This window comes from Etheostoma spectabile, unplaced genomic scaffold, assembly GCF_008692095.1.
Source record: "Etheostoma spectabile isolate EspeVRDwgs_2016 unplaced genomic scaffold, UIUC_Espe_1.0 scaffold00000832, whole genome shotgun sequence".
NCBI classification, from domain to species: Eukaryota; Metazoa; Chordata; class Actinopteri; order Perciformes; family Percidae; genus Etheostoma; species Etheostoma spectabile.
In genome coordinates, this window is record NW_022602648.1 from 26,482 (window position 1) to 37,692 (window position 11,211).

The window sequence follows — 11,211 nt, forward strand, 5'->3', positions numbered from 1 at the left end:
GAAAAAGGTACGTTAGTGCAAAAACTAATAGGAAAACAATCAATTCCCCCCAAAAAATTACAACCAAAATATTAACATATTAAATATTATTTGGCAACAGTCTGTGCCAAAAAACATGACATCAATTCAGGAAGGATGTGGCAGAGTTCAGTTCACTTTTCAGCCACTCAGTATGTCATACAGTAATATTCCTTAAAAGCAAGGAAATCCTGTTTGATATACTAGGAAGTAATCTTTATTAAGAAAAATATAGATATTTGGAGAAAACTCACTTTCTATGTAACCTTCAAAGCTGAGTTAGTCCTGTGCAAACATAGACTCCAGAGTTACAGAAATAAAAAATATACAGGGAACATGGAGGACGTGGAGTTTGAGCATAATGAGACCCCACCGCCCCCCCCCATCCACCAAAAGGTTGTTTCCTTCTCATGATTACAGGGAGCCCACAGGCATACCTGTCCTCTTTTAAGACGTTCTGATTGGTTCCCATGAAGTTGATCTACAGCGAGCAGCTTATAAAGAATTCAGATCAGAGGCAGGGTGCAGAACGTATGGAAGTGATCACAATGGATAAGATGTGGATGTTTTATTCATCGATCCTCCTATTGTCTGTTATACAGGTACACTTTTTTATTTTTTCTAAAAATGCTTTAGTTGTATCATTCTTTTTTTGGTCATATTTTGTAATAATTTCTAACTAATATATTTTGTATTTTTTTTTTAGACACAACAAGTTTTGGCTGCAGGTGAGTGTGTTCTATGTTCTTGTTGATGTGATTTCTATATGCTTACAATTCTATTGTCCATCACTGATGTGAAACACATATACTGATATGAATGATTAGCACAGTAAATCTTCATATGTACATACACATACATATGTATACCCACACACATATTCAGTATGTATACATACATAAACACATCTTTATACATACATATATACACATATACATACATACATATATACATACATATCTACACACACACACACACACACACACACTCACACACACACACACACACACACACACACCACATTCATACATACATACATACACATATACTGTACATACATACATATATATATATAGTTCATTTGGAAAACTGTGGTCTCAAAATATGCACACAATAAAATGTAAATCCAACAAAGATTTGGACCTTTTTGTGAAACTACAGTTATTAACCCAACTTACAAAATAAAGAAAATGTAGCAAATAAAGAAAGAAAAGCAAAAGTGTTCAAAGTGAATTGATCTTGCATTGTATGGATGTTAATTAAGGACACCTTTAGATGAGCCAGTGTGTTGAAGTGAGTGCTCTTCAGCAGTTCCCCTTCAAAATAAAAGACACTTCTGACAACAGAAAGGCTCGAGGTGGATCAGATGGATGGAAGATTTGATTAATTGAATGACTGAATGATAATAGCTGCCTGTTTACCAGTCAGATCAACTGCTATATGTTTATTAGTGCTAAAACCTTTCTCTCTTTCTTTCTCTCTTTTTTTTTTTTTTACAAAACAGCAAACAATTCTTCATTTTCCCAAAGTTATTCTGTTGAATTAAAATTGTGGCACAACTCTGAGCATGCAACGGGACATTTTGATAACAGAAAAAGCACATACATCATATTTTGTAATTATTATCAATGTTATTAAGAAACAGTTTAATTTTTGAAAGCATAGCATGATAATAATTTACTTAAAATGTTCCTCAGTGTGCTCACAATTGAGGCACACATAGTCGGGTATGTTGCTATCTTTTTTTTTTTTAAATAAATTGAAACTCTATCTTAAAGCATGTATAAAATGCTCAGTGTAAACCTAATTTTACCTTTTTAATCTAAAAGAATATGGAAATGACATTCCTGGACAGATAATATTCTTCTTTTGTTCTTTTCCTAGGATGTAATATCGTGTCAGTGACTTCTCCGTCAGCATCAACACTGAACGTGATATGGAGCAGCTACCCCGGAGCTTCGGTGTATTCACTGACCCTGAGAGTCGTGAACTCCACCAGTTTCGCCCCAGTGGTTGTGACGCAGACTGCACCCAGGACACAGAGGCTGATTCAGGGGCTGAGACCTGGACTTGTCTATCAAGTCACACTGAAGGTCTTTGAGTTTATGAATATCGTGTGCACAGATGTTAAAGAAACCATAACAGGTAAAAGCACTTTTTTTTTTTTTAAGCTGCCAGTTACACTAAACAAAAAAATCCAATTGTTGGATAATGTTCTTTATCTTACATTCCCACAGTGCCTGCTGCAGCTCAGATCACCTCTTCCAGAGCCCTTTCCAGTACATCTATAAGGCTCGAGTGGTCCAGCGTGATAGGGGCGGACAGCTACATATTGTTTGTGGTGGAGTTGTTTGGTTCGCCCCCAAAATCATACAGCCAGACCTTCACGACCCTGAACGGACAAGTGAACGACCTAACTCCTTCTACAACGTACAACTGTTACGTTTACGCATCAAACAGTGCCGGAAAAAGTGCCAGTAGTAACACAAGGACAATCACGACGTGTAAGTGCACATGACGTGCTGGTGGAAGATGCTGGTTTTGTTGATTTTTAGTCACATGGGAACCATTTTATGGAATACCTCTTAGAAAACCACTAAACAGCAAGCTTTGTGTAAGTCAATCCTTTACACTTACATAAGGATTTGTAAATGCATCAGATTAACGAAGTGTATTTTCTCTTGGAAGTGCTGCAGCCGCCAACGGGTTTGACTCTCATATCAACGGGAAGGAGCACAGCCAAAATAACTTGGAGCCCTGTAAGCAAAGTCCTGCTCTATCAAGTGACCGTGAGGGACAAATACAACCCCAGCAAAGCCCCGGTCATCAGAAACACTTCCGCCACATACATGGAAATTGTCAATCTGGAGTCCTGCTCCACCTACACAGTTGGAGTCTCCTCTGTCAACATCTTCCTACTTCCTGGGGAGGCCTCAAATGTTATGCACACTACTTCCAGTGAGTATTTTAGCAATAGAGTTCATTTGTCACATTGGATGCGCAAATTTTTTATTGTGTTGTGTTGACATTGGGTTAGGGTTAGGGTTAGCTTGGGTTAGGGTTAGGGTTAACTTTTTCTATGTCTGGGGGGGACCCCCAAATACTACTGCATGTGTGAAAATCCTAAATCAACCCATATAAATAGAAAGGTATTGAAGCGGTAATGTGGAAAATACCATCAAGTTTTGTTAATGCAGCAAACATATCTATTGTATGTTCTATGGGCCATGAATGGAAAAATATGATTAATTTTGTTGGCCTTAACGTCATTAATGTTCTTATGTTTCGGGGCAATCTGACAACAGATGCGTCTAACTACCTATTAGAACAAACTGTTATGAAACCAATAACCAAAATCCAAATCAACTTTGGCATTTGCGGTAGTGCTGCTTAAAACATACAGAACATACAAAAATATGTTGTATTTGATCGTATTTAAGTGCAAAGGTCTCTGAGATGCTGAATACACACTTCACAGCTTTTGGTTTTGGTGTGCCACCCCAAGTTTTTCCGTTTTCTGGCCACCCTATAAAAAATGTTGAGGGTGCCTAGAAACATTCTGTTGACGTTTCATTCTTCAGGCATTGACCCGGTGACAACCGTCTCTGTGGACTACAGCTGCTCCAGTGGCCTTGCTACGGTAACTTGGGATTTGGTATTCGGGGCCAACATGTACAGGGCAGTGGCCGTTGATAGCACCGGCGGGTCCCTTAACTGCACATCCTCCTCCACCAGCTGCCGGATCCCCATGCTCAAATGTGGTGAGAAGTACCAGGTCCATGTGACAGCCATCTCTAACGACTGCGAAATCACCTCCAATGCCACCTTTTTGTTTGAGACAGGTGAAAACTACGAAATGTGGCTTGTACTTGTCTGTCATTCCCTTTCTAATGCTTGTATTGTCTCCGCCTTTCCCTGTGTCTCATAACCTGTCTATATGTTTACCACGTGCATGTACAGTGCACCTTCTGGACATACTCTGAGCTCTTTGTTACGAACCTTACATAAGTACAGTATAACCTGTGGGAAATTGGTTAGGCTCCTCCTATGGTGTCCCATGGTCTTTTCTCCTGACCAGTGCGCCTCATTAGGGGCACCAAGCCCTGCCATCCAACACCGGTCAATCTAAAGCTCTTAACAGCCTATTGAAGACAAGGCGCTATCTCAAATGTCGGCTATGACAAGTGAAAAGGTGAAGGAGACGCACGCATTTTACACACAGAAATGAGTGGTGAATACTGCAAAGAGGTCCATGAGAAAATGACTCAAAGCTCAGGTTCTTCAGCACATGGGACTTTCAAATAAGAAAAAACTGAACATTCTGGCCTATGAATCAGCTTTAAATAGCTACTTTTAAACCAGTACAGTGCTTCACAAAATGCACCTGTCACTATAAACTGCATTCCTATCTTCTCCCCCCTCATTCAACAGGTTCAGGACATGTTCCACACATTTATTTTTTAATTTCCTCCCCATTGATTGTGCTTTAATGTCTAATTCCTCCATCCCCCCAGTGCCCTGTGCTCCAGCCAATCCTACAACCAGTCACAAGTGCTCCAGCAACGTGATTGTCTTCAGCTGGGATCACACCAACAAAACCTTCTACTATGAGGCAATGGCTGTGGACAACACTGGCAAAACGACTGCGTGCAGGACGGAAGACAACGCGTGTTTTTTCACTAATACGGACTGTGGTCAGTTCTACACGTTCACTGTGTACGCCGTGAGCGAGTGTAACAGTGAAGTCAGCAAGCCTGAGTTTGTCAGCACCTGTGAGTAGGATTTCATTGGTTTTGTTAACATAGATGGCCAAAATAAAGTATCTGTTTCTACTTTACTGAAATTGTAATAAGATCATTTCAGTGATTGATGTGTTCCATCATTACAATGAACATGGGCAATGTAGTAATTTAACGTCATTCATCGCATTGCCAGACTTTCCTCCACAGCGTTGCGGAGGAGGGTCCGGCTAGTCCACAAAGCATTCTGGGATGGGAGAAAAACGCACCACTGCAAAATAGAGGTTCAAAAGTGGTTTAAGTCGTGCAACAGAAAACACACTGGACAGATAGTCTAGGTAGCTGTCTGGATTTACCCTGCAGAGATCTGGGGACCAGGTAACTCTAGCCCTCAGATTGGACAGATAGTCTAGCTAGCTGTCTGGATTTACCCTGCAGTGATCTGAGGACCAGGTAACCATAGTCCTCAGATTGGACAGATTGTCTAGCTAGCTGTCTGGATTTACCCTGCAGAGATCTGAGGACCAGGTAACCATAGTCCTCAGATTGGACAGATAGTCTAGCTAGCTGTCTGGATTTTCCCTGCAGAGATCTGAGGACCAGGTAACCCTAGTCCTCAGATTGGACAGATAGTCTAGCTAGCTGTCTGGATTTTCCCTGCAGAGATCTGAGGACCAGGTAACCATAGTCCTCAGAAATCCACCAGAGGTTGGAATTTCATCACAAAGAAAGTGGAAGGTAACAGACATCGAGCCAAAAAAAGAGATATATCCGGCGGAATTTGAGCCAATCCCACATACACCGTCCTGCACCAAGTGCGTATTAATCCACTGCTGAAATTAGTCCCCGACAAATGCACTATTTTGTCATATTTGAGTAAAATTTTCTAAAAACCCAGCCGAGCTATTTAGAGAAAGTATTTAGCCTCACAACATACATGATTGTGGAAGATAATTTAATAAAATGTAGTTTTGCTGAATACATAATACTGCCATCTGCAAAATGTCTTATCTTTCAGTGACGGACTTTAATTAACTGCTGATGACATCCATAAAATGATCAAACTTGATCTGCATAATTACTGGTATATACTATGTATAACGCTTAAATATATATTAATGAGGTCAATAATAAGACTTGCTACAGTAGCCTACTGGCATACGTACTTGTTCTCAAATAACACTTGATCGTGAATTCAAAGCAATTGAAATAAACCCCCAAAAACAATCTGATTTCTTTTACATTTTTTTTATTTATATACACATGGAATAAACCGGACAAGAAACTTGATTTGTTTCTCTCCTTTCCTCCAGCTCCTTGTCTACCATCAAATGTGATGACAGGAGCTGGGTGTCACTCCGACATGTTGATCACCACCTGGGACTCTGCTGCCGGGGCTCTCTCCTACACGGTAGAAGCCCGGGATAACACGGGAGAAACCTACAACTGCACCACCTCGTCCAACAGCTGTGCGGTGAACGGGGTCCCGTGTGGGGAACACCTCAGCGTGTGGATCACCGCCTCCAATGACTACTGCTCCACTGACCAGGTCCTGGGAGATATAGCTCAGACCGGTAGGTACTGGGAGCTCTGGGAGACAGCCGTCATCGGCACCACCAAAGCCGAAAGAATGGGAATTAACATCAGCATTAAAACTAACTAAAGGCCATTCTCAGATCTAATGACATGTGGTTGGTCCCTGGTTGACTACTTTGGCAAGTTTGGTCTTTAAGTTTTGTTATTTATTATCTGCTCTAGCTTTTTCAGCATTTTACACACAGATATGGTAATACAAGGCTAATACAAGGTCAAGACCAAGTCAAGACCGAGTCCAAATGAGAGACAGTCAATACCCAGAAAGAAAAAAAAATACTTTTTCGGTTCATAACTTTTGATGTGAGAGGCATTATATCCTTTTAAGATGATAATTTTTCTTTATTATTTGTAATAATAAAAAAGAAAATGCAGAGTAACACACTATAGGATCAAATTAGGCCATATTACTTCAAATATAAAAATGGAAATGTTCCCATGCTTTAATATTATTAATTACATGTTGTCCAGAAGAATTCATGGTACAAAGTTCTTGCTGACGTTATGTCTTTGGCCAACATGAAGATGATTCTCAATGCCTGTTCTAGATTGATTTAGAATTTAAGGCCTGTTTTCTGAACAAGTGTCAATGCTTTTGTTTTGACGGAGGAAGTTACTTTTGTACAAAAGCCTACGGTGCCAACTAGAATATTTGGCAAGTCCAATGCCCGAGGCGGAGACAAATCCAAGTCCAAATACCAACAAGTCCAAGACGACAGAAAAGCGTCTTGAGTCAGAGTACGTTCAGAGTACTACAGCCTTGTGGTAATAAAAATAGTCAAATGATATGAAATTGCTAATTTCTTATTGAACAAGTGTAACATTTTCTTGAGGGAGGACCTCTACATGTTATGTGGTAGCGGAATAAGGAGCCAGTGGCAGAGATGAGGGAGGCAGGCTGGAGCAGGTGAACAAGGATTTATTACTTCCAGAGTCCAAGGGAAATACATGGAGCAACAATGAAATAGCCAAATCCAAAAGGGGACCCGGGGAAAAAGACAAGACAAAAAACGGGGTGCAAAGGCAGGGAAAACTCACAGGGATACACAAGCCACAGGAACAAACATGGAAGGCTTCGTCAGGAAGACGCACAACACTACACAAAGTTACAAGAACGATCTGACAAGAGACAAAGGGAACACAGAGGTTAAATACAAGAGGCAACGAGGTAACGAGAACAGGTGATACATCAGGTGAATCACAGTAGCTCTGGGGGTGGCAGTAGCTCTGTCCCTAACCGGAGGGTTGCTGGTTCAAGTCCCCATACGGACCAAATGATGGTGGTGGACTGGTAGCTGGAGAGTTTTCCTCCTGGGCACTGCCAAGGTGCTCTTGAGCAAGTCACCCAACCCCCAACTGCTCGGGGCGACTCTCCACGGGCAGCCCCCCCACTCTGACATTAGTGAAAACATTGTATTTCCCCTTGTGGGATTAATAAAGTATACATTATTACATTATCATCAGGGAGGGGCAGGTCGATCAGACAGACAAGAAGTCCAGACTTCCAGAGACCATTCTTTAAATAAAACAGGAAACAGAACATACAGACACAAGGGAACACAAGACAGGGAGAAAACTAAGACACAAACACAAGGAGACAAGACAAACGAAAAAACCAAAGACGGAGGAAAAGAAAAGAAAGCAAACACCCAAACCATCACACTAAACCCCCTTCCAAATATGTGAACCCAAGTCTTTCTCAATCCTAGGGAAAGTACTGAACACTTACAGTCTACTAACATATGATATCATTGATGCTCTGCCTGGATTGTTTAATGAGATATTTGTCATGATGAGGCAGGAATGAGGACCCAATTGCAGAGACGAGGAGTCAGATTGGAGCCGGTAACAGGGGTTTATTTCACACAGTTCAAAAACAAGGGAGCAAAAAGCAAAGGCCAAGCAAAAAAGGCAAACTGGCACAGGGGAGGCAGAAGTCCAAACAAAAGGTCCAAACCAGACACAGAGAAGGCAACGCACCAACAGGGTGGATTTCTCAAGGCGAAACACACGGAGGATAACAGGAACATGGCGGGAAAACGAGGATCAGGAACACTTGTAAGACAAAGGGAACACTGGGGTGAGACATCAGGTGAATCACATTAGACAAGACTGAGACAGGAAACTACACTATCAAAATAAAACAGGAAGTAGAACAAACAGACACAGGGGAACACAAGACAGGACCAGCAACACAAGACCACGGAGAAAACTGAGACAAAAACACAAGGAGGTCAAAGAAAGGAAAATAAACCCAAACAAAAAACCCAAACCACAACAATATTTGCCTTAAACACATTTCTTTCCCTTCTGTCCAGTTCCCTGCAGCCCCATCAATGCCTCAGCATCAGTCAACTGCAGCCAAGACTCTGCCACGGTCACCTGGACGACGAGCATCGGTGCTATATTCTACATCGCCGTTGCAGAGGATGGAAATGGGAATTCGCACAGTTGCAATTCGATGGGCACCAACTGCTTGATCAAAGGCCTGAGATGTGGACAGAATTACACCGCCAGCGTCATCGGCACCAACCTGGAGTGCAACAGCAGCGCCAGCAACGAGGTCACCTTCACGACAGGTAGGTAGGGGGCTACGATTTAGATTCATGAATGTTTTGTCAGGAAGAAGATTTGTACTTACCTAAATTGACGTTATATCAAACAATAGGGAAAAGAACAAGAGTAGAGCTATTGCAAAGATTTATAATGCCCTTATTGAAAGTTCAATGGTCAATATAGACAGAATTGAGACAGATAGTAAGATAGATAGATATTTGAGACAGAAGATATGTAAAAACGGCAAGAAGCTGGGTCTTTTATTTGCAGGAAAGTACATAAATTATCTTACAATTAAGGCATAAGCTAACCAAAAGCAAATAGTCAACTGGTGGATTAACTCTCACGTTACTTTGTTATGGACAGCAGTTGTTTTAAGAGTAAAGACAGAACCTCAGACGTTTTGAAGATATGGCACCCTCATATAGATTTTTACAATTAATATTGTAAAAAGATTTCTCAAACAAAACTCAAACATAAACAGAACCTCTTGTGCAAATGTGATCAAACAATCGGATGCACTCTACGTCTAATCGACTACATCTTGATAAAGGGTTGAAATCGGGAGACGATGATGAAGACTTTAAAGATGACGAGTCCAAGGATTTCAAATCATTCGCAGCTTTATTCAAACTGTGACGACCTTTAATGACACAGTGAGCGACTCTGTCCACACACGATGTCAAACAAGAGTAAACAGTGGACATCAGAATAACTGTGTTTCTTATAGTCTTCTTGTCCTGCAGGGGTCAGTTAATCTGTTGACACAACTCCTTATTTGTGAGACACTTCTATTCCTGTACCCTAGGGTCCACTTCATGGTGACACTTCCGAAGCTCCTTCACTAGCATGGACCACACCATGTTAGTTTAAAGATTTAATGAACATTATGAATGTGCAGATGAACGCTATGAACGTGCAGATGTATGAATTATTGTGGATGTCGTCCGATGTCTGGTCTGGGAGGATGTATGATGACCGGGTGAAGGAGTCTAAGAGTGGGGGTTCTGTCTCGGAACCAGTTTTGTGCCCGAACAGTTTACAGGCCCCCAAGAAGAGACAAGACAGAGGTGCACACCGGGATAAACAGGAAGGGATGAGAGAGAAGAAGGAAGGTTGAAGAGGAGGGAACGGGAGGGGGGGGTCAAGCAATCAGAGATAACGAGGCTGCTGCATGGCATGGTGTATGTAGGTTTGTCCGGTGATTAGAAGCGTGTTTTAGACGTGGCCCTGCTCCCAAACCTAAGCTAACAAATTAACTACATTTCTGAATGGTTTACTCCATTTTAACTTTCACATGCATGAATATCAACCTATCACATCTTCTGCTTCTCGATCAGCTCCTTGTCCTCCAACCAACGTTGAGGCGTTCAGAGTCTGTCCCTCCAACCATGCTCTGATAGTCTGGCAGAACCATCAGCCCACAGGGGTCTACACGGCAACCATAGAGGATCAGAGCCGAGCCCAGCTCACCTGCACCAGCAACGCGGTCAACAACTGTAAGATCCCGTCTCTGGTCTGTGGGAAGACGTACAACGTCACCGTCACCTACAATGATGGAAACTGTCCGTCCACTTCCACACCTATCACCATGGACTCAGGTAGTACATTAAGAACTCTTTCTGTCCAGATGATGATGATTGTTGTGTCCTACATTTCCCAAAACAGGCTTACTTATGTTATATTCAGGAGATTAGGAGTCAAACGTTTTACGTGTATAGAGGAAAATGATCTCTTGATATATGATGCAAACCAAAATTACGAACTTATTGTCTCATAAAGAATGGCTCTGTGTAGAACTTTGTGTTAAGTATAATTTAAGCAAAAGACAATGATGTCTATGTGATGTCTGTGTGCACAGGCACATTAACATTAGAGGACCTGAAATTAAGAATTAGGTTCATTTTTTTGATTTATTGTCCCGTTTTGAGGGCTTATTAGTTGTACTGTTTACAAAAAATGACCTATTTATGATGAGTTCTTCTGGCTATATGATTGTAAAAAACGAGTTGTATTTTGAGAAAGGGAGAGGGACCCTTTTTGTAACAGATTTTGAGACTGTAAATAATAAAGTTTGAGCACTACATCTGTCATTTAGGATTCTTATAACCCATGAGAGTTGGGAACGGTAGTGCAAAACACCAGACACAAAGAAATCCATCAAAATCATCATGAAATTAAAAAATGCCGGCGCCCAGGTAGCTCATTTGGTAGAGCGGGCACCCATATGTAGGATTACTCCTCATTCAGCGGGTTTGACTCCGCCAGCGCCCTTTGCTGCATGTCATTCCTCCCTCTCGCTCCC

At 41.5% G+C, this 11,211-nt stretch overlaps 1 protein-coding gene across 1 annotated transcript; it reads left to right on the forward strand.

The window, feature by feature from the left end:
• Window positions 1-354: 354 nt before the first annotated feature.
• Window positions 355-10,507, forward strand: LOC116674604 (fibronectin type III domain-containing protein 7; the record flags this gene model as incomplete). The annotated part of the gene is made up of 10 exons (XM_032506987.1): window positions 355-414; window positions 725-746; window positions 1,903-2,163; window positions 2,256-2,522; window positions 2,707-2,976; window positions 3,600-3,860; window positions 4,533-4,790; window positions 6,071-6,331; window positions 8,669-8,929; window positions 10,247-10,507. Coding segments are annotated over exons 1-10 (2,182 nt in total), but the record flags the coding sequence as incomplete, so codon positions are not given.
• Between the last annotated feature and the right edge of the window lie 704 nt (window positions 10,508-11,211).